The 24135-nt window shown below is 48.4% G+C and overlaps 1 protein-coding gene across 2 annotated transcripts in view; it reads right to left on the reverse strand.

Annotated features, from left to right (window-relative positions):
* LOC144833910 (intercellular adhesion molecule 1-like) overlaps window positions 1-7063 on the reverse strand; it is a 253982-nt gene extending 246919 nt beyond the window's left edge. Inside the window, exon 1 of one of the 2 annotated variants that reach the window (XM_078689199.1) lies at window positions 6806-7063. In XM_078689199.1, coding sequence (XP_078545325.1) covers window positions 6806-6875 — 70 coding nt within the window. In that variant the 5' untranslated portion in view covers window positions 6876-7063. The remainder of the gene's footprint in view (window positions 1-6805) is intronic. The other variant, XM_078689200.1, reaches the window with a different exon arrangement.
* Between the last annotated feature and the right edge of the window lie 17072 nt (window positions 7064-24135).

Raw genomic sequence — 24135 nt, forward strand, 5'->3', positions numbered from 1 at the left:
TTCTTACTCATCTGGGTCCCTTCCGACTTTTCTTACCTTCTTCTGCTTTTCTTCTTTTTCTTCCCTCTTTCTTGATATGACATGTCTCTTAAAATAGTCACCTGGAATGTTAAGGGTATCAACTCGCCTATCAAACGACAACGAATTTTGTCTCATCTTTCGCGTTTAAATGTGGACATTGCTTTTTTGCAAGAAACCCATTTGTCAGCTGAAGAATCTGTTACGTTGAAAAGAAGCTGGGTGGGTGATGTTTATTTTTCTCCTGGGGATGGCAAACGCAATGGAGTTGCTATTTTATGTCACAAAGCTCTCTCTCCTTCTATGATTGCTCAAGAATCGGATACTGAAGGCCGATGGACTTACGTTAAACTCTCTATTAAGAATGTTCCAATTTCTCTTCTAAATGTTTATGCCCCTACCACTGGCGATCCCACTTTTTGGCACTCATTTTCCCAGCACGTCACCAGATTCATTGATGATAATTTCATTTTAGCGGGAGACTGCAATCAGCCCTTAGATCCCTTTTTAGACAGACACTCCAAAGCACATTTCACTCCTAATAAACCTCACAAACTCTTCTCCCAAACCATTTCCCAACATAAACTCACTGATGCTTGGCGTCTCTGTAATCCAAGTCTCCAAGAATTTACCTTCTACTCCCCATGTCATCATTCCCAATCTCGAATCGATTATATTTTTGTTACCCACAACATTGCCCAGACTCTCTCTCACGCAGAAATAGGTCCAATCTTACTTTCTGACCATGCCCCTACATTAGTTCAATTGGACCTTTTGCCCAAATTAACAGGCCCTCGACGCTGGCGTTTCAACAATTCTCTTCTCCTGGACCCCAAATTTACTACCGCTTTCACCTCCTTCTCCCATGAATTCTTTGCCCTAAATGATAACTCTCCTGTTCCCAAGCATACTATTTGGGATGCTTTTAAAGCGGCAGCGAGGGACTTTATCATTGGCTTTGTTGCTAAAAAACGTAGAGCTGCTCGAGAAGCTACTAGAACCATCCTTCTAGATATTAAGAAATTGGAGCATTCTTATTTCACCTCCCGCTCACAGCAAATCCTAACCGCCCTTATCAACGCTAAGATGAAATTTAACAAAAAATCTACAGATGATGCATCATTGTATTTATTGAAGTCTAGTGCCAAGTTTTATGGGGGCAAAAACAAAGCTGGCAAAATCCTGGCTAATTATCTGAAGGTGAAACACAACAAACTAAACATTGAATCTATCTACGATACTGACTTGAACCTTAAACACACAGACGCAGACATTCTCACTACATTCTCCACTTTTTATGAGACCTTATATTCTTCTGAAACTCACCCATCTTCCCACTCACTGGACGCATTTTTTTCCACTATACAAAAACCATCACACTTTCCACTTGACCTTTCTCACTTAGAACACGATATATCCCAACAAGAATTACTTAAAGCACTTCAAACACTCCAAAAAGACAAAGCTCCTGGGCCTGACGGCTTCACAGTTGAATTTTTTCTCCACTTTTCAAAGCTTCTTATACCCAGGCTCCACTCTCTTATCGGCACTTTCCTCTCCTTGGGTTCTTCCTCGGGCTCCTTCTCAGACGCCCATATCTGCCTCATACCCAAGGAGGGGAAGGATCCTCAATATTGCAAAAATACAGGCCGATTTCCCTGGTCAATATCGATTACAAAATTTTCGCAAAATCTCTTGCAGTACGACTCGACCTTCTCCTCCCAGACTTATTGGGTGAAGAACAGTCCGGCTTTGTCAAAGGCCGATTTATCACTGACAACACCAGACTCCTATTTGACATTCTCTCCAAATCCCGCCCCTTACCTCATCCTCTTGCGGCCATTGCTTTGGACGCTGAAAAAGTGCTCGATAGGGTTGAGTGGATTTACTTGTTTCATACCCTCCAATGGTTCGGTTTTGGTCCTCTTTTCACCTCCTTAATTTCACTGCTTTACTCTAACCCACGCGCAGCGGTTTGCGCCAATGGTCAAATTTCTTCATTTTTTGATTTAAAAAGAGGCGTTCGTCAAGGATGTCCCCTATCCCCCTTTCTTTTTAACTTGGCTTTGGAACCCTTCCTCTCCAAGCTTCGTCAAAACCCCTCCATTCAGGGTTACCAATTATCAGATTCCCACATCAAATTAGCGGCCTATGCGGATGACATTCTGTTATTTGTCTCCAACCCCTCTCTCTCCATTCCTGCTTTTCTTACCGAAGTCCATGCTTACTCCCAAATCTCTGGTTATAAACTTAATAATGACAAATGCGAGATCCTCCCTTTAACCAAATTTACATTTAAACCAGATTTTGCCGCCTCCAACTTCACATGGAAACCTTCCCACATCAAGTACCTCGGAATGCATGTTGCCCCCACCATCCCGGATACCGTTTCCCTGTGCATGTCCAAATGTATTCAAAAGTTGACAGATCTCACGTCCAAATGGCATCCTCTTTACCTCTCCTGGTGGGGCCGCCTAGACACTATAAAAATTATGCTATCTCCCATTGTCTTATACACGCTCTCTAATATTCCGGTCCCCATCCCATCCAAATTTTTTAAACAGATTAACTCCATTATAGTCTCCTTTCTCTGGAACAAAAAGAAACCACGAATGTCCTTGGCACGCTTAATTCGCCCTAAATCAGAGGGTGGGGTTAACTTCCCTGATTTCCCAGCCTATCACAAGGCGTTCCAATTGAGACAAGCCTCTTTTTGGCTCCAGGATTCTGATACCCCATGTCCATTATGGGCCAAGCTCGAACGCCTGCTTCTATCTCCCTTCTCTTTTTCCGAATACCTTTCCTTCTCTCGCAAACCCACATCTGTTTCTACTCCGATTCATAAGTTTACCACAAAAATACTCCTCTCTTCCTCTCATTCACCCCCCACCACTATTGCTGATTTCCTATCCTCCCCCATATGGCATAACACTTCCCTACTCATCCGGGACAGACCCTTTTTCTGGAAATCTTGGCATACTCGAGGTCTGCAGTGGATTTCCCAACTTTTTTCTAACTCCTCTTTCTTATCCTTTCATGAACTTCGCATCCTTTATGACTTGCCCGCCTCCTCTGCGCGTCAATATCAATCCCTTAAAGACACGGTTTTACTGAAATACGATCTCCTCACTCAACCCAACCCTTCTTCTCCCCCTTCCACTCTCACCTCCTCACTCCACTTCTTCTTACGCACTGCACCAAGAGCTACCGCTATTTATAAATACCTTCATGCCAGCAAGACTCCAAGACCTAAATCCAAAATCGAGGAGTCCTGGGAGCATGATTTGTCTGTCTCTTGGTCAGTTCCCTTCTGGGACAAAATCTGGACCAAACTCCGCAAATCTTCAAGGGCTGCAACACTCACTCAGACTTTATTTTTTATTTATAACAGACTCCTCTTCACACCTTCTGACCTGCACAAACGCTTTCCTAATACTCCTCACGCATGCTGGTCTTGCTCATCTCCACAAGCTGATTTACTCCACATGTTATTTTTATGTACTTGCGTTCGCAGTTTTTGGTTGCAGGTTTGGGCTCAAATTAATGTGATATTCCACACTTCTATCCCGTTTTCCCACACACATATTTTTATGGGTAGCCTTTCCCCTTGCTGGGATGATGTTGACTTGAAACCCCAAATTGTTGACCTTTTACTTGCTGCTGCTTTCCAACAATTAACAGTTAACTGGAAGGATTTTTCCAAGATTTCTTTCAAAGCATGGTGGTTTAATGTGTGTCATAACCACAGACTCGATACCACTCATGTTTTCCCGGCATGTTTGGCTGTCAAGCGCATGGACTTATGGACTCCAGTAACGCTTTATTTGGACTCTTGCAGTAAGCGTTTGTTTCATTCTCTACCTCCACAACAAGAGGTTCCTAAGCCCCCTTAATTGCCCGATGCATTCCATTTCTCCTTCAATGTATTATTTTCTCAAATTTTCTCACCGTTTTTATGATTGCCATATTTTATGTTCATGTATTTTTCCTGTATCTCTTCTTCATTTATCAATTTGCACCCAGATTTCTTTTTTATTGCTTAAAAGTCTTTAAATTTGTATCCCATTGTATTCTGTTTTGACACCTGATTTTCTCATTTTATTACTATCAAATAAAATTCTTTTGAACTTAAAAAAGATTTTGAGTCGGAGTTGTGTCAAAAAAGTGGCGCAAATTCGATGCAAAATCTGGACCGCAATTTCTGCATTTAATTTTTTTAACTCTGTCACAAAGAAATTGGCAACAAGGAGAAGCATGACGTAAATATGTTCTGCTTAATTGGTTGCAAAGTCTGCATTTAAAATTATCTTATGGGGTTAAGGCACCTGCTGTATATATCTTTGTGTGTCCAGTAAATCTCAGGGAAAATAATAACGGTAAGATAACGCTGGAGGGTAATGCACTTGCTGGACAGATCTGCGTATTAATTTCCAGTTTTGAATCAAAGTAGCATAGAGGGTTAATATGTCCCCTGAAAAGCACATCATGTGACATGCAGATGAAGAAGGGTAAGTGGGTTACTTCTATAAACACATATATACCTTAGTTACTTGCAGTTCATACATTTGAATCCTTCTAATATAGCAAGCTATGAAGGAAATGTGACTCTGACACCTTGTAGCCCTCAAGCATGCCTCTCTTAAGTAGCTGTGAAGCAATAACAAGCTGTCAGCCTTTGTTGCATTTGCAGCTAGGTGTGAGGTTCCAGGTAGCTTCCAGCAAGGATACTCAATCAAAAGGAGGCCTGATGTCCCCTTAGCTTCAGCTGGAGTTTAAAATAACAAAGCCCCTGTCTGCCTGTGCATTGGTGCTCAGACTGAAAGCAGACAACGTGCAGGCGTTGCTGAAAGTGTCCGGGTGTCAGAAAATTACACCGGGATTTGTTCAGCCTATTTCTGTGGGGCCCAATTCTTGGCAAGAGGGACGACGTCCACCATTAGAAATTGTGGGGTAGGTGCTATCTACCCGAACATCTACTGTCTATTGATTGATACGTTTGTCATTGACCCCTCCCTCTTCTTGCGTTTTGATGTCTTTGCCTGTGTCTGTCTATACCCACTTCTCCCCCCCTGCTCTCACCCTACCTACCTTTATCTCACCTGTGGATTTAATAGCGTGAAGCCCATTAGGGTGCATCTATCAACCTGCCCAATGCGGCTGTCAGTTTGTAATATGTAGAGATCATATGTGCTGTTCGAGAAACCTCCGCCCATCAGTGTATCTGTCGCTCGACCCGTTCATGCATGCCTACATTTAGAAACACCTAGGAGGGAAGTTTAGAAAAATAAATAGGGGTGGGGTTTCATTTCCACATGGACCTGTGGGGCTAATTCTTTTTTTTTAAATATCTTTTTATTAAGAAATCCAAATTAAAAGCATCAGGTGACAAACAACGCCATTACAATAGTCATATATACATTTCAATACTCAAGAATATACATTTAGGATTTTTCTCAGAGATCATTGAGATTCAAGCATTACAGTATCTTCATTTACAGTCGGAGTACATATATCTAATCTGTAGCTATTCCAAGAGCCCCAAATTTTCCTCCATTTCCCGGGTCGACCCCTGGCCACGTACACTGACCTCTCCCTAAACATGCACCAGTCTAAATCTTCCATCCATTTCCCCATCTGGGGCACTTGACTGGCGCCCCACAGCTGCGCGATGTTACGCTTAGCAATCATGCGTGCCAGAGTCACCCATTGCTTCCCATCTGTCGGGTCTCAACAATAATTTCACTCTCAGCACTTCTCGAAACTTTTCATGGATCTTGACCCAGTATTGCTGTATTTCGGTACAATGCCATAAAACATGCATGAATGTTCCGGTCGTGGGGCTAATTCTAAGCTGAAGTGGAAGCATTTCTTCTCTTTTAAAAATCGTGAGCCCCAGCCTATAGGTACACACACAGACCCACACACACACACGTAGCTTGGTCAGTACGATTGGGCGTGCGTGAGCTTCAGATTTCCCAACAATCAGGCTGGCATATAAGGTTTCAATACACTAAACGACAAGCAGGGTGCATTCGAGGGGCCTAAGGAGCAGTGGGAAGGAAGAGGAATGTGGGATTGTCGGAGTGCTAAGAAAGAAAACACAATATTTTGTAAAATAACCAATATTTTTGAGGACTTTCAAAACAGAGTGGGTGTGTGCTTTTTTTTCTGTGCATATAAAGATTCCTGCTGAAATCCGACTGACATCTCACAATACCCGACTGAAAGCACCTGTACCTTATGTACCCTACACACGCGTGTGTGTGTGTGTGTGTGTGTGTGTGTGTGTGTGTGTGTGTGTGTGTGTGTGTGTGTGTGATATATAACTATAACTACAGAGAGAGGTGAGAGATGAATTATCTTCACAAACTCTCGATATCTGTACTGCTGACGCGAGTCTCCGACATTCAAGCTCTTCCTTCAGCACGCGCCTGCGGGCTCAGCTCAACCCCATTGCTTTACTTTGAGTGGCAACAATTATTTTTGCTAATCAGTCGTTTATCAATGTAAGCATACAAACAGGATACATAACGGGAAACTGTGTATTTATGTCGCTATAATGCATCATTCGAGCGGTACCAGTGACCGATAACCCGCGGAGCTGAGAGTCAGGCGCTTTGCACTTTGCCCTGACCCCTGACCCCACCCACAGTGGCTAGTAATACCCACAGCCCACTGCCCCTCTCTGCTGACCTATAAATAGACATTTTTACATATCCCCTTGCTTCTCCTTCAGACTTCTTGGGAGGGAAGCTCCAGGTACAGAAAAGCTCCATCCATGACTTACCTGTTGCGCAGAGTGTAACGCAGCAACCAAGGAACAGGTAACAAAGCGTAAGTTCCCAAGCCCGGGCCATGCTGAAACCGATAAATGTGTATTTAAAAGATAAGAGAGAGAATGTCTTCAGCTGCTCCGACAAGCGTCTCCTCCCGGCTTGCGGCTGTCTCGGGGTCTCGCCTCAGTATCCGACAGACGGACTTGTGAGCCCGCAGCTCCCGTCGGCGCGGCCCTCCTTCCCTCCCCCGGATTTCCTCACCCCCGCCCCTCGCGCTCACTTTTCAGGGCGAGGGGGCTTTCCCTTGTCGATGAACCTAGGCTGGGGTGGGAATCTCCCAGCGCCGGGCATGTGTCACCGGCGGCTTCTGAGCACAGGGAGGGCTTATAGTAAAACGAGAGTTAAACCCGCTGGGGGATTCCAGGGTGATGTACTCGTAAATATTACAAGTAGCGTGGAAAGAGCGAGCACGCTTTGTAACTGATCATGAGCTCGAACCTCGCTCGGCTCACCGACATTATCCCCCCAGGGTCCTCGCACTGCCTTTAAAGTTCAGAACTGACAGGAGGTGTCACACACACATCTCTTTACCAATCCAATTCGATGAATCCATCCCTATCAAAACAATAGATACGGTACATAAATGCATGCCATCTCACAAGCACACCTGTAACACACCCCACAAGTGATGAACAAGGAAGGAATGCTCTCTGTAGTAGTCTGCAGTGCTAGCCTCGCACCTTGTGTTCTGGAATAGCGTGCAACTCGCCGCCAAGCACTTCAGTGCCAGTCAGGGGTCATAAGTGCTATATAAATACAATGTCAATGTGCCATTACAATAGAAGTACATGTGACCTACGCCTCACTCTGTCCGCGTCTCAAGCTCCTCATATGGCCTTGTTCCTCAAACTCCTCACACACTGTCCGTGTCCCTCAAGCACCCACACTGTCCTTGTTGCCCATGCTCCTCACACTGTCCTTGATTCCCATGCTCCTCACATGGCCTTGTTTCCCATGCTCCTCACACTGCTCCTCACACTGTCCTTGTTTCCCATGATCCCCACACTGTCCTTGTTTCCCATGCTCCCCACACTGTCCTTGTTTCCCATGCTCCCTACACTGTCCTTGTTTCCCATGCTCCTCACACTGCTCCTCACACTATCCTTGTTTCCCATGCTCCTCACACTGTCCTTGTTTTCCATGCTCCCCACACTGTCATTGTTTCCCATGCTCCTCACACTGCTCCCATGCTCCTCACACTGCCCTTGTTTCCCATGCTCCTCACATGGCCTTGTTTCCCATGCTCCTCACACTGTCCTTGATTCCCATGCTCCTCACATGGCCTTGTTTCCCATGCTCCTCACACTGCTCCTCACACTGTCCTTGTTTCCCATGCTCCTCACACTGTCCTTGTTTCCCATGCTCCCCACACTGTCCTTGTTTCCCATGCTCCTCACACTGCTCCTCGCACTGTCCTTGTTTCCCATGCTCCCCACACTGTCTTGTTTCCCATGCTCCCCACACTGTCCTTGTTTCCCATGCTCCCTACACTGTCCTTGTTTCCCATGCTCCTCACACTGCTCCTCACACTGTCCTTGTTGCCCATGCTCCTCACACTGTCCTGATTCCCATGCTCCTCACACTGTCCTTGATTCCCATGCTCCTCACATGGCCTTGTTTCCCATGCTCCTCACACTGCTCCTCACACTGTCCTTGTTTCCCATGCTCCCCACACTGTCCTTGTTTCCCATGCTCCCCACACTGTCCTTGTTTCCCATGCTCCTCACACTGCTCCTCACACTGTCCTTGTTTCCCATGATCCCCACACTGTCCTTGTTTCCCATGCTCCCCACACTGTCCTTGTTTCCCATGCTCCCTACACTGTCCTTGTTTCCCATGCTCCTCACACTGCTCCTCACACTGTCCTTGTTTCCCATGCTCCTCACACTGTCCTTGTTTTCCATGCTCCCCACACTGTCATTGTTTCCCATGCTCCTCACACTGCTCCCATGCTCCTCACACTGTCCTTGTTTCCCATGCTCCTCACATGGCCTTGTTTCCCATGCTCCTCACACTGCTCCTCACACTGTCCTTGTTTCCCATGCTCCTCACACTGTCCTTGATTCCCATGCTCCTCACATGGCCTTGTTTCCCATGCTCCTCACACTGCTCCTCACACTGTCCTTGTTTCCCATGCTCCTCACACTGTCCTTGTTTCCCATGCTCCCCACACTGTCCTTGTTTCCCATGCTCCTCACACTGCTCCTCGCACTGTCCTTGTTTCCCATGCTCCCCACACTGTCTTGTTTCCCATGCTCCCCACACTGTCCTTGTTTCCCATGCTCCCTACACTGTCCTTGTTTCCCATGCTCCTCACACTGCTCCTCACACTGTCCTTGTTGCCAATGCTCCTCACACTGTCCTTGATTCCCATGCTCCTCACACTGTCCTTGATTCCCATGCTCCTCACATGGCCTTGTTTCCCATGCTCCTCACACTGCTCCTCACACTGTCCTTGTTTCCCATGCTCCTCACACTGTCCTTGTTTCCCATGCTCCCCACACTGTCCTTGTTTCCCATGCTCCACACACTGCTCCTCACACTGTCCTTGTTTCCCATGCTCACCACACTGTCCTTGTTTCCCATGCTCCCCACACTGTCCTTGTTTCCCATGCTCCCTACACTGTCCTTGTTTCCCATGCTCCTCACACTGTCCTTGTTTCCCATGTTCCTCACACTGTCCTTGTTTTCCATGCTCCCCACACTGTTATTGTTTCCCATGCTCCTCACACTGCTCCCATGCTTCTTACACTGCCCTTGTTTCCCATGCTCCTCACATGGCCTTGTTTCCCATGCTCCTCACACTGTCCTTGATTCCCATGCTCCTCACATGGCCTTGTTTCCCATGCTCCTCACACTGCTCCTCACACTGTCCTTGTTTCCCATGCTCCTCACACTGTCCTTGTTTCCCATGCTCCTCACACTGTCCTTGTTTTCCATGCTCCCCACACTGTCATTGTTTCCCATGCTCCTCACACTGCTCCCATGCTCCTCACACTGCCCTTGTTTCCCATGCTCCCCACACTGTCCTTGTTTCCCATGCTCCTCACACTGCTCCTCACACTGTCCTTGTTTCCCATGCTCCTCACACTGTCCTTGTTTCCCATGCTCCCCACACTGTCCTTGTTTCCCATGCTCCACACACTGTCCTTGTTTCCCATGCTCCTCACACTGCTCCTCACACTGTCCTTGTTTCCCATGCTCCTCACACTGTCCTTGTTTCCCATGCTCCTCACACTGTCCTTGTTTCCCATGCTCCCCACACTGTCCTTGTTTCCCATGCTCCCTACACTGTCCTTGTTTCCCATGCTCCTCACACTGCTCCTCACACTGTCCTTGTTTCCCATGCTCCTCACACTGTCCTTGTTTCCCATGCTCCTCACACTGCTCCTCACGCTGTCCTTGTTTCCCATGCTCCTCACACTGGGCCATATGTATCAAGCTAATTAGCATTCGCAAAGGCCGAAATTCTGCGAATTTCGGCCTTTGCGAATGCTAATTAGATAAATGGTATGTATCAAACATGTTTGATGCAAAATAAGGAATTGCAAAAATTACTATTCCTTATTTTGCGATTGCACTTAAGGAATCGCAAATTTTGTGATTCCTTAAATGCAATGTATCAAACAAAAAATATTCAAAAATTGCCATTAAGGATTCGCAAATTACCACCAACAGTTGCAAATTCTTTTCAAAAAGCTTTTTTACAAAAAACCAAAGGTGCCATATGACGCCCATACATGCCCTTAGGGCATGTATGGGCGCCATATGCCCCCAAATGTCTTTTTCAGGGGTGCAGCAGGGTGTTCTTGAGACACCCCTGCACCCTTGAAAAAATTCCTAATTTGCGATTAGCAAATTGCTAATCGCAAATTGCACTTTCATTCCTATGGGCCTCATCAAACACTCACACCCAGTCAAAAGATCTGGGTTTAATCCATCACCGTTCTTTAGTGTGGCAGGGTATGCTCAGACGTGAGTCCCTTGCTCACTTTGCCACTGGATTCAAGCAAGCCGGGCTGAAGACGGCTGGAATGCCAGAAACCGGTCTCGGAAGCTTGTTTCCGGTCCAGGGAAGGCATGGCTTGGCAGTTTGGGCTGGACTGTTCCCATGAGGCACAGGGTCAGACTGATTTGCATATAGCCATGTCTGAACTGAGGTGGCAGAGTGGGCTAAATAACGGTGATGGATCAGACCCAGATCTTTTGACTGGGTGTGAGTGTTTGATTGGTTCAGATGCACCGTCCATCACCACCCCCTTTTGTACCACTTTGGCCGCCATAAGTGTGGCAGGGTATGCTCAGACGTGAGTCCCTTGCTCACTTTGCCACTGGATTCAAGCAAACCGGGCTGAAGACAGCTGGAATGCCAGAAACTGGTCCTCGGAAGCTTGTTTCCGGTCCAGGCAAGGCATGGCTTGGCAGTTCGGGCTGGACTGTTTCCATGAGGCACAGGGTCAGACTGATTTGCATATAGCCATGTCTGAACTGGGGTGGCAGAGTGGGCTAAAGAATGGTGATGGATCAAACCCAGATCTTTTGACTGGGTGTGAGTGTTTGATTGGTTCAGATGCTCCGTCCATCACCACCCCCTTTTGTACTGCTTTGGCCACCATAAGTGTGGCAGGGTATGCTCAGACGTGAGTCCCTTGCTCACTTTGCCACCGGATTCAAGCAAGCCGGGCTGAAGACGGCTGGAATGCCAGAAACCGGTCCTCAGAAGCTTGTTTCCGGTCCAGGGAAGGCATGGCTTGGCAGTTCGGGCTGGGCTGTTCCCATGAGGAACAGGGTCAGACTGATTTGCATATAGCCATGTCTGAACTGGGGTGGCAGAGTGGGCTAAAGAACGGTGATGGATCAAACCCAGATCTTTTGACTGGGTGTGAGTGTTTGATTGGTTCAGATGCTCCGTCCATCACCACCCCCTTTTGTACCGCTTTGGCAGCCATAAGTGTGGCAGGGTATGCTCAGACGTGAGTCCCTTGCTCACTTTGCCACTGGATTCAAGCAAGCCGGGCTGAAGACGGCTGGAATGCCAGAAACCGGTCCTCGGAAGCTTGTTTCCGGTTCAGGGAAGGAATGGCTTGGCAGTTCGGGCTGGGCTGTTCCCAAGAGGCACAGGGTCAGACTGATTTGCATATAGCCATGTCTGAACTGGGGTGGCAGAGTGGGCTAAAGAACGGTGATGGATCAAACCCAGATCTTTTGACTGGGTGTGAGTGTTTGATTGATTCAGATGCTCCGTCCATCACCACCCCCTTTTGTACTGCATTTGTGACAATGACATGTGTGTCGAACTACACAGCAGTAAACTCCGCCCAAGGGGTGGGGAGTGGGCGAAACAAGGCATGGCTTGCCATGTACGTTTGTGAACACAAACAAACTTGGGTGAAAGTATCCCCTCGAAACTTGGAGAGGATGTAAGGGCAGTGCCTGGGAACGGTGGCGGGGGTTAGGAAAAATAGATGTACCCGCTCGTCACCGGTCGCCAGCCGCCGCCTCTCCTCTGCTCTTCCTCGAACCCGTAGCACCCATGGCTTCCAGACTCCCCAGCCAATCACAACGCTGCAGTCACCATGACAACAGTGTTGTGATTGGTCTGAGCGCCATGGTTTGGTGCTCAGACAGGGAGTAGGAGCCTGTGCATGTTCTCCACCCAGGCTGTGCATTACAGCACGGTGGAGAACATGCTAAGTGCGCATGATGGTTTGGCCGGCCTAAGACGGCCAGCCAAACCGTTATGCGCACTTAGGCGCGCCATCCACTCCCCCCCTCTGAAACCCAGCCCCGCCTTAACCTGGCTCCTGTCCATTATAGTAAAAATCAAATGATAAACGCTACACACTGACCGGGCTTTGCTCCGTCGGTGTGCTGCTGGGCCGGTCTTTGCTCCGCCGCCTTGTTGTTGGGTCGGGCTCTGCTCCGCCGACCCCGTGGACACTGTTGGGGTCGCTCTGCCACTCCCCCCTCCTGCTGGACAACTGAGGGGCCGGACAACATTTCCCAAGTCGCCCGGGAGCGGCGAGGACGCCGCACACGTGAAGCCCCAGCGCCAGGAGGCGCATAAAGCTGTGTTGGGGGCCGAGCTCTGTGGGAAACGCTACACACTGACCGGGCTTTGCTCCGTCGGTGTGCTGCTGGGCCGGGCTTTGCTCCGCCGCCTTGTTGTTGGGTGTTGGGATCCTCGCCCCGCGAGACACGCGCGGGACGCGCCGGGCTAAGCCCGGGCAAAGGGCGGGCCGTCTGTGGCCGTCCGGGGCCGGGAGAGGCCAGGCCGGGCCACCCCCCTTGTATCTTGGAACCAGTATATCTTGGGTTCATCGTCCTAAGTACCGAAAAGGGGTGTGGAGAAGGTTTAGAGGCATATCGACTTGGACATTGGACTAAATCAAAACAGTAAGCCATACATCTAAATAATTAAGGGGGTATAAAATCGTGAGCCTAGGTCCTTCCATCCGGGACTTGGTATAGCTGTTTTACGGGACGTTTTCGCTGGTGCAGTATGGCCCCAAAAGTCAGTACCCGTGCCACAAATGTGAAATCTAACATACCCGTAACTCCCAAGGTAACTGTACAAGATTGTAATATAGGGTCCCCTCTTAACATACAGCCCACTGCGATAGATTTAATGCAGCGGAAAGTCAACAATGAGATAGAGCGACAAGTAAGAAGACTGTCGATAACTCCTTTCTTTGACAGTACCATTCCTTCACAGGTTATAATTGACGAGTCGACAGTCAACTCCCCAAATATTGACGTAGAGCCCCCTACTCAGGACATTCCTTGCGCACAGCCAGATACCTGTACACTTGAGAAATTTGCCAGGTCAGACAAGAAAGTCCCTACCTGTAAGAAAAGAAGAACGTGTCAGAAAACCCTAGGCCCAAAAAAATCCACATCTCGAACACTAATTTCACAAAACAGATCTATTGAGGTGGACGACACTGAGGTTATGGAGATACATAGCACAGGTCCCCCAACCTGGATGGCTGAGGTAGTGACAAACCTACAAAATTCCCTAGAAGCACTTATAGCGAGTCAGCTCAAACCTATAATCAGCAGACTCGATAAAATCATAAACGAGTTAAATAAAAAAGGAAGGTCTCAGGTTAAACCTGTGATTAACAGTGGTAACGGTAGTATCTCCACAACACTGACCAGCCCAGTCATTCAGCCTGCATTAGCAACTGACCACAATGCCAGTAACAAGCCTACTGTAGTGCATGACACCACACTTACTGATCCCTCTATACCCACGAATGCTGTATCATCTCAGGGCTGAGGGACCATTGTAACTGAGGGGGGGCTAAGTAAGTTAGTAGTACATGGGCATACGGGAAAACCGGCACACCAGACAAGAAGTGAACTTAACCCAAGAGTAGTAAATCCCCTACCCAGTATAAATCTGCCACCTGAGGCCTGTCCTTATGTAGTGGTACTCGGGGGGTTCCAGAATTGAAACCTGAGCAGAAAGAATCCTACCCTGAGCTTAAAAATAAGACAATTTTGTGGCTGAACACACATAGACCATTGGGAGGGAATGAAGGCAGAGAAATCATGAACGTCAGAAGGGTGAACTGGATAGGCAGTAAAAAGAAAGACCTAGCGGGTAACTGCATAATTGTAAATTTCCGGGACAAGAGATTGGTTGAATATATACTGTCGAGTGGCTCTCTACAACCACCAAGCAAAATTAAAACGCTGCCACTGGGATACTTTTACCCTATACAACATGTCCCCTTTAACTTTAGACAATACCCGGGGAGATTGGGTTGGGCCAACCTGTAAATGGGATGGGCAGGTTTGCCACAAATGCTGTGATGGAGCAACAACAAGATGCTGCCATTTGGGAGAATAGATTCAGCCCCTTATCGAGCCTAGAAGATAATGATTGACCACGAATACACCAGGTCCAAGTCATTGAGAATATTGATAGGGAGGGTGACGCCATTAGTTCATCTAGTGGGGAAGGTGGACACATGAGGCAGAAGAAAAATAATGCACCGTCTCCAAATGCACCAGGTAGTCAAATATACTCCCCAATGGCAAGCATAGAAAGGGTGATTTTTCAGGAGTCTGAAAAGCATCACATCCCTCAAACAATTTGCTCTCAGGAGGCAAATTGTAGATCGGCACCAGCTCAGCATCTGACACAAAATCCTGGGTTTGATAATACATTCCCAAGGTTAGAGGAGGGCGCTGATACTTGACTGTAACAAAAATGTAGGCAGGGACACTGAGGGGGAGCTGAAAATCTTATCCTGGAATATTGCGGGCCTGGCAGGAAAATTCCATAATAAAGAATGGCGAGAGTACATAGGGGGGTTTCAGATAATTAGTCTACAGGAAACCTGGGCACTTGACAACAACCCCTTCCATATGGCCGGATATAAATGTTTCTTTGAGCCAGCACAAAAAGCTAGCTCAGGAAGAGCCATTGGAGGTCTGGTGGTATATGTAGACCTTAACATGACAGAAGTATGGACGAGCCCTCCGTGGTCTGCACATAATATACAGGCGCTGCGGTATGTAAGGCCAGGACTCAGACTAACTTTGTTCAATCTTTACAATGCAGGGTCTGTAAATGGGAAAAACCAAACGTTGCTGGAACTAGACCACAGACTCCAACAGGAACTAGAGTACAGAAAAGGGGTGGTAAAAAATATTTGGTACTTGTAGGGGATTTTAATTGTCACCTTTGCCCTACTTTGTTCCCCCTGAACGCAGATTGGTCCCGATGCTCAATGGAGAAGGGTCCACATTTTGCACACTCTAAAGAAGGCCCAGTTCTTAGTAATCTATTAAGGACTCACGATTTGGAACATAGAATAGACTTGGTCAGCCTAGCAGAGGATGGTTCCCTCACTCCAACTTTTAAAGGCAGAGGATGCTCCTCTTACATAGACTACATCCTAGTCTCTAGGCATTGCAAAAAAGTCTGTCAGCACAGTAGGGACTGAGTGGAGCGCATTTAGCGATCACAACCCTCTATTTTTAGCATTTAAACAGTGGGGTCGCTCCAAATGTAGCCCCCCGAGGGATAGTGTGTTAAAGGCCATAGATCAAGGTAGACGGCTCAGATGGGCGAAGATAGATGGGGATACATTTTATAAAGACCTAATGTCACAAGGGAAGGCACTAATAGAGGAATATTTAGATCCTATGATAGAGGGTAATAATTTGCTTGGGGCATTTAGTTCAGTGACCAAGCTGGTAGACGGCTTACTAAAAACAAAAGTCCCCAAGAAGAATAATCTGCAGCCAAGGTGGTTTGATGGCAAGTGCTCACGAGCCCTGAGAGACCTAAAACTTAGTCTAAAATCTAAGCCCAGGGACTCCTATAAAATAGCTCAGTGCAGACTTATGTACAAAAATGCACTGAAACAAAGAAAGACCACCCTACAAACGGAAGCTTGGGCAGATTTGAGGGAGGCAGGAGAGAAAAGGGACATGTCTCAATTCTGGAGGATGATTAAAAATCCCTGCTCCCAGGATAGCAACACCCCTGAGATTAGGACGAACATTTTACCAGAACAATGGGTCTCACATTTTGAGGGATTATATAACCATAAGCAGGAAACAGAATGGTACTGGGGGGGGGGATCCCCATTAGGAACAGGTATTGTGTTCACCCTTGCAGAAATAACAGCAGGGATTCAAGGCCTTACACGCAATAAAGCGCCGGGCCCTGATGGCACTCCACCCGATTTATATCTGAGTAAATTGGATCTTTGGGCCCCCATCCTCACAAGAGTGTTAAACACTGCCGTCCAGCTTGGTTTGCCCCGTTCTTGGTCTACAGCGGTCATTGTCCCCATTTTCAAGAAGGGAAATAGGGACAACCCGCAATGTTATAGGCCAATTTCCCTGATCAACGTCTCAGCAACAATTCTGGACAGGGTAATTTTGCAAAGGCTTATGGAATGGACCGAGGAACACCATCTAATTACGGACATTCAGTATGGTTTTAAAACAGGGAGGTCCACAAGCTACCAATGTCTTAATCTGTATCTGTTGGCCGCCAAATACACTAAAGCTAGCAATGAGGCCATGTATTTGGGCTTCATGGATTTGGCTGCAGACTTCGATCATGTAAATAGAGACAAGCCTTGGTGCCTGATGAGGGATATGGGAATAGACCTAGGCCTGATTAACATCTTGAGTGAACTACACCAGGACACAACAGCTAGAGTACGCTACAACACGGAGGGGGGAACACAGATGAATTCCCCTGCACAAGCGGAGTGCGACATTGTTGCATTCTTGCACCCTTCTTGTTCTCGCTTTATATCAACAACCTAGAGAAGGCGTTGCTGGCTCTAAACTCGGATTGCCCAAAAGTAGGATTGCGTCATATTCCGGTGCTTTGGTACGCGGATGATGCAGTCTTGCTTGCACGCACTCCGAGGGGCCTGCAGTGCCTAATCGATGGCTCTGTCAAGTTCATGGGGAGTCTGGATCTGTCGGTAAACCTAAGCAAATCGGTCGTGATGTTAGCAGGCTCTAAACCGTGTAATAGGTTCTCTTATAGGATAGGGAACCACACATTAGAGAAGGTGAAGTCTTTTTCCTATCTAGGGTTATTGTTCGATGGGGCACTCAAATTTAGATCACTAGTGGAGGATCGGTGCTCAAAATTAATCTCGACAAACTGTGCCATAGCAAACTATGGACGCAGGCTGGGTCGTTGGTCCCCTGAACAGATCTTGAACCTCTATAATTCGATAGGTTGTGCAAGAGTGGTATACGCATCGGAAGTCTGGGGTTACGTGAATGTGGAGCAATTGCAAGTCGAGGAAAATAAATATATGCGAAGGATTTTAAAAGTCCCTCAGTGTACCTCAGCTGCAATTGTACACAGTGAACTAGGAAGTCCTTTTATAGAGGACCAGATTAAGCTAAGACCTGTATTGGCATGGTTGAATACCTGGTCAAATCCTGAAGCAGTCTTAGGTAGACAAATTTTGGAAGACTGCTTGCACAGGGACATATCCCCTGGCTAAATTATGTTAAGATCACCCTGGAAAGTATCGACCGGAAGGATTTGTTCATCAACCCCAAGATTATTTCACCCTCGGATAAATTAAAAATGTAAAAATTATTATCCGGGCGTGGCTACCGCCCGAGGAATATGGCCGCCTAGTCCCGGAGCTCCGGGGCAGCTGCAGCCCTAATTAATAAATCCGCACATTAATCCGGCACATTGGAGTCCACAAAGGGATTCCCCCAGGGTCGGAGCTTGAGTGGCGCACGACGGAAGCATTCCAGTTAAAATCCGCTGCGGCCATCAGCAGATTACACCGCCCAGATCCACGCGGCATAGCGAGGCCTTCCAGACCGGGGCCTGAAGTTCCTGAGACATTGGCGGGGGCTCGCGGAGGCATCGACCACGTCGCTGCGGGACATCTGGGTCACGCGATCGGCGATCCCGCCTCCTTTGCTGCCCCCCCCGGCGGTACTGACACTAATCCTCCCGGCGGGGATCCTATTATGCGGAGTGGACCCCCGCGACGCCACTTCCATGCTCGGCTCTGCTGCCTGACTTTGGGGCGAATCCGGCCATAAAGTGGGAGGTCGACTGGGGCGCGTAACGGCCCTGGTGCAGAGTCTATTGAGCCACCCCTGCCCCCTCAACCTGGATCTGGAGCTCTGCTGGCGGACTCCTTGAATGTGCGCCCCCTTTTCTGCACTGACCTGCCCTAATGCCCACTCCCAGGACAGCCAGCTCCCGGAATAAGTCCTGCACTTTCAGATTTTATGCTGAGACAATGGCCCCACAAAACTGCCACTAAGTGTGAACGGACCTCCTGTTTCTGCGCAGTTTGGGAGTAAATCTGCCACATTCTACAGTAGCTGCCGGACTCGCCCTATCCTCAAAGGTCAGTGGCCTCATACGGACCCGGGGTGAGAGGGCCTGAGGGGCCCCTTCGTCGTGAGGCGTGGTGCCCCCACAGTCGTCAAGGGGGAGAGTCGCTCCACTCCATTAACCACCAAGAACTTTTCGCGAAAAGGGTCTCACTATTTTAGCGCACAGGGGATTGAGACATTGGAAGTGGCATAATTTGAACGCAAGTTACCGGTATTGACGGGTGGGTCGACGCAATTCCCTCCTGCTGGGCACCCTAAATTCAGAGTTAAAATGGCGGGCAGAGGGCCTAAACATCAGACTGTCCAGGCAAAATTGGACAAGTATGCCTATGAAAAAGGCAGGAAGGCGACGGAGGGAAAAAGATTACGTTGGAAGATATTATGAAGGCGCTTACAAATGTGCAGACGATGGTCGGAACGATCTCCACGGACGTTTCCCTGCTGCGGGCAGACTTTCACAAAATGGCGGACAGGGTGAAGGAGGTGGAGATAGTGACGAAATCCCTGGTCCAAGACACGTCTGATCTACAAATAGCGATGGCCCGCCTAGAGAAGGACAATAAGGTGCTGACTGAAAAGCTGGACGACCAGGAAGGGCGCGCAAGGCGGAACAACGTCAGAATTATAGGTGTTCCGGAGTCAGAGGGGACCCAAGCGATGGATCTATATGTAGAGGAACTGATAAAAACCAGGTTACAACCCAGGGGACTTTCGCATTTCTCCTCCGTAGAACGCGCGCACAGAGTGCCTTGTGGAAAGCCGAAGCCGGGGGCGCCTCCGAGACCAGTGCTGGCCCGTCTCTTTAACTTTAGAGATAGGGACGCAATTCTACAAGCTGCAAGGAATTCCCCCCCATCCGGATACAGAACTCAACCATTTCCTTTTTCCCGGATTACACTGCAGCCGTATCAAGAAAACGTCGCAGCTTCTTCGAAGTGAAAAAACAACTCCGGGCGCAGGAATTGCCTTATTCCATGCTCCTTCTCGCAAAACTGAGGGTGGTGGCCGAAGGGCGAACCTGGTTTCGGGGACCGAGATCACACCGCCGTCGAGAGGGAGAAGATACAACGGATGACCTGGCCGCCAGCAGCACTGCACCCCATCATGGACAGACCCCTGGGGAGGAGTAGGATTGGCCATGCAGCAGACACTCATTTGTACTTGTTAATATGGAATCTTCGGACGCCAACGTGTGGGCGGACTTGTAGTTCTGGACTGGGGTTGACCTGCGGGACTCCAAAAGGCTGCTGCCTTGCAGGACTCTCCCCCTGACACGCAAGTATTGCAGCTATGGGAGGGAGAAAGCACTCTGTTAAGTTGGGGTGGCGGGCAGTTGTAGGTTCGCTAAGCAGGGAGGCAGGGAGGGTGGGTGGGATTGGGGATGGGAAGGTAACTGATGCGTTTAGAACTGTTGGTTCCATTCTATATGCGGTTTTCTTATTCTGTTCTGTTGATTACAATTTTTGTGAGACAACAATGTGGTATGTGATTTTAGCCTTGTGGGCCAGGCGTTGCTCTAGATGCTTGACACACCTCACAGGTCCGCTAAGCAGGATGGCAGGGAGGGAGGGTGGGAACCAGGGTTGGGGTTTTGTTGTTTTGTTGTTTTCCTTGCTCTTTTCTTGAACATTGCTGATGGAGAAAACGTTGTGATGCAGCTGAGCAGAGTAGTTCTTGTTTTTTGTTTATGTACGTCTTGGCAGGATGTTATGGAATGTTATGGAATGTATATACTGTGTACACGACGAGAAGACAGGAACAGTTTGCCAGTGGTATGGAGACAAATCCGTATGTTTAACCAATGTACCTATGAAGCTCTTGTCTTGGCAGTATGCAAAGCGATTGGGGTACTATTCCCTTTTGATGCGGGATCTGAATGGGACAAAGATAGCTTTGAAATGTGGTTGGTTGTTACCTTGACTTATGGCTGATTGTAATTCGCAGGAGCCCAGAGCTCCCCAAACAGTCCTACCGATATTATCTTGGAATGTCCATGGTCTTGGAGATAAGGTGAAGAGAGGTCTGGTTTTACAATATCTAAAACGCTGTGGCCCCGCGGTGGTCCTACTGCAGGAAACGCATCTAACGGGCTCGACTGTCAAGGCCATGGATAGATGGGGTATCAGATGATCGCTCACGCAGAATTCTCTTCAGGTTCTAGAGGTACGGGAATACTTATCAGGAAGAAGTTCCCTCTGGTGGTACAGCAAACACGAGTTGATGACCAGGGTCGATTTGCTGCGCTTACATGTTAATGGGAGGGTCAACTGTTCAATTTGGTCTCTGTGTATGTCCCACCGGCCCTCCACGCACAAGCACACTCAGCCCTAACGAACTTTCTACTATCACTGCCCACTGCAACATTGCTAATAGGGGGCGACTTCAATGATATAGTTGACGGTTCCCGAGACAGATTTCCCATTAGACCGGGGGTGCAGGGCGGGCGACGCCTCCTTGGTCTCCTGGATGCTTTGGGGCTCACAGATGGTTGGAGACACAAACACCCTAACGAGCGGCAGTACACCTATTACTCTGCAGCCCACGACTGTCATACTCGCATTGACCACTTCCTGTGATTTCCGCAGACGGCCTGTCTGGAATAGAGGAAGTGATAATCCGTGCTAGGGGCATATCTGATCATTCCCCTCTACTGCTGAAATACACACATCACCAGACCTCTAGGAGGCGTGTGTTTCCGCTTCATGCTGGTTTCCTACATGTTGCCCCTATCATGAAACACCTCACAGCCACCACTAGTCACTTCTTCCAAGAAAACGCTGGATCTGTGGACTCCCCTTGCACGCTATGGGAGGCCTATAAGGTGGTCCTGCGTGGACAAGCGCTGGCCTCCATTACAGGTCACAAACGATCACAACGGGCTGAATTAGATAATCTGGAGGAGGAGCTCAACACTGCATTGACTGAACAGGCTATGCTCCCTTCACTTAACGCCTCCCTTGAGGTTGAGCTTAAGCAAACCGCGTATGTGGCGTACCAGCGGGAGAGTGCAATTCAAGGCCTTCTGGCAACTAGACATAGGGTGTAGGAACTAGGTGACAAGGCTGGGAAGATGTTAGCCTGGCTGGACAGGAAAGAAAGAGGAAATAGGGTCATTGCACAGCTGTTGTCCCCTACAGGCTCCGTGGTCAGTAAACCGGACGAAATAGTGGACGTTTTAGCCGATCATTACGAACAACTATATGCTCCCCGGGCGACCTATACGTCAGAAGAGGCGTATGACTATATAAAAGACCTGACAATCCCTCAACTCTCCCCTGAAGCGGCACTCCTGTTGGAGGCAGACATCACCTTAGAAGAACTGGAAACTGCAACCTATTCTCTAGCGCCAGGTAAGGCGCTTGGGCCTAATGGCCTCCCAGTTGAACTATACAAGCGGACAGCACAGAAGACTGCACCCGTTTTACTTGAGATGTTTCTTACTAGCCTTGAGGTGGGAGAGTTGCCGAGAGACCAGCGCCTCACCACTATAGTCACGATACACAAGCCCGGCAGACCAGAGAGAGATTGTGCGTCCTACCGCCCAATTTCTCTGATCAACGCAGAACCTAAGATTCTAGCCAAGCTGTTAGCATTGCACCTTACCCCCCATCTTGCCTCCATAGTACATCCTGATCAGTCTGGATTTATGCCACACCGCAGCACTGCCCTCAACTTGCGCAGACTCCACGCAGTTCTGGCCCACAAGTCATATATCCGGGAGCCTTCCGTTATACTCTCCCTAGACGCCACCATGGCGTTTGACACCGTAGAGTGGCCTTACCTCTTTGCGGTCCTCCGACATATGGACTTTGGCCCGAAATATTGTGCATGGATCCGCCTCCTGTACAACAAGCCTCTGGCCCATGTCTCGGCCAATGATCGCACCTCTCGAGATTTCCTGCTTGGGCGCGGCACAAGACAGGGATGCCCTTTATCCCCGCTGCTCTTCGCGCTGATCCTTGAGCCACTCGCACTATGGATTATATGGGAACCCTCTATCAAGGGACTCTCCTGGACAAACTTGTGGGAGGACCGAATTTCCCTATATGCTGATGACATTTTGCTATACCTCACCTCCCCCAAGAAATCCATCCTAGAACTCCTGAACGTATGTGAAAAATTTGGCAGGGTATCAGGTTACAATATTAATTGGTCTAAGTCCGTCCTTTATGTATTGACCGGTCCCCCCCCCCCCGTCTTGCCCTCGAGTTACCCCTTGCGGCCTACAGTGACAGCGTTCAAATACCTCGGTATTTACATCACGTCTGACCCTACAGAATTTTTTGACCTGAATCTTAATCCCCACCTAGAGCGGTTTAGAAGAGACGTTAAGATCTGGCGAACACTTCCTCTCACTCTCTTGGGTAAGGCGGCATTGTACAAAATGATGGCGCTCCCACGGTTTTTATACGTCCTTGAAAATACACCGTTCCTGGTCCCTGACTCTTATTTTCGAGCTGTAGCTGCAACCGCTACCACCCTTTTGCGGGATGGGAAGCCACCACGTATTGCACAAGATAAGTTGATAAGGGGTTGGTATGATGGAGGTATAGCGCTTCCGAACGTAGAATTCTATTGCTGGGCAGCCCATCTTAAGCAGATAAACTACTGGTTGCACGCTCCGCAGACCGAGCCGGCATACCTCGCCGACAGACGAAACTTGGAGAGCCGAGGCCTACTTGGCAATCTCTACTGCCGTCGTATGCCTACGGATGTAATCGGACCCACACAACACACGGTACATCTTTGGTATAAAGCGAATCGACGTCTAAGATCCACTGGGACGATTACGCTGATGACTCCGCTGTGGGATTCCTACAAATTAGGCCTCCTCCGCAATAGTAAAGGATTCCAGGACTGGGATGCCATTGGCATCTCAGTAGTGGGTGACCTCTGGAACAAGGGAAAGGTGGTAGATTTCTCCCACCTTCAAACACAGTATGACATGGCGCTCAAGGAAAAGTTTAGATACCTCCAAATTAAGCATGCACATCAATCTGTCATACCTCCTGGCACTGCTCTACAGGAGTCCTCCCCTTTAGAAGACCGGCTTCTAACAGAACACATGCCAGATAGGGCCAGCTCACTGACCTATCGGAAATTGACAAACAATCTCCCTGACGCGACGTCCACGCTGCGACAGAAATGGTCCACAGAGGTGGGCGATTTTGATGACTCTGAAGGGCAGGAGGCCCTCTTGTCTCCCAGGGAAACAGCGATATCCTCTAGGTTGAAACTGGTACAACTCAAAATATTACACCGCACATATTACACAAGAACGACTTTATTCACAATTGGGTCTGCCCCCCACAAATTTTGCCTGCGTGGCTGCGGAGAGGAGTGGTCATTTTACCATACCATATGGGACTGTGTACACATAGCGCGGTACTGGACAGCAGTTATGCGCACGATA

Source organism: Lissotriton helveticus, chromosome 1_1 (genome assembly GCF_964261635.1).
Source record: "Lissotriton helveticus chromosome 1_1, aLisHel1.1, whole genome shotgun sequence".
Taxonomy (NCBI): Eukaryota; Metazoa; Chordata; class Amphibia; order Caudata; family Salamandridae; genus Lissotriton; species Lissotriton helveticus.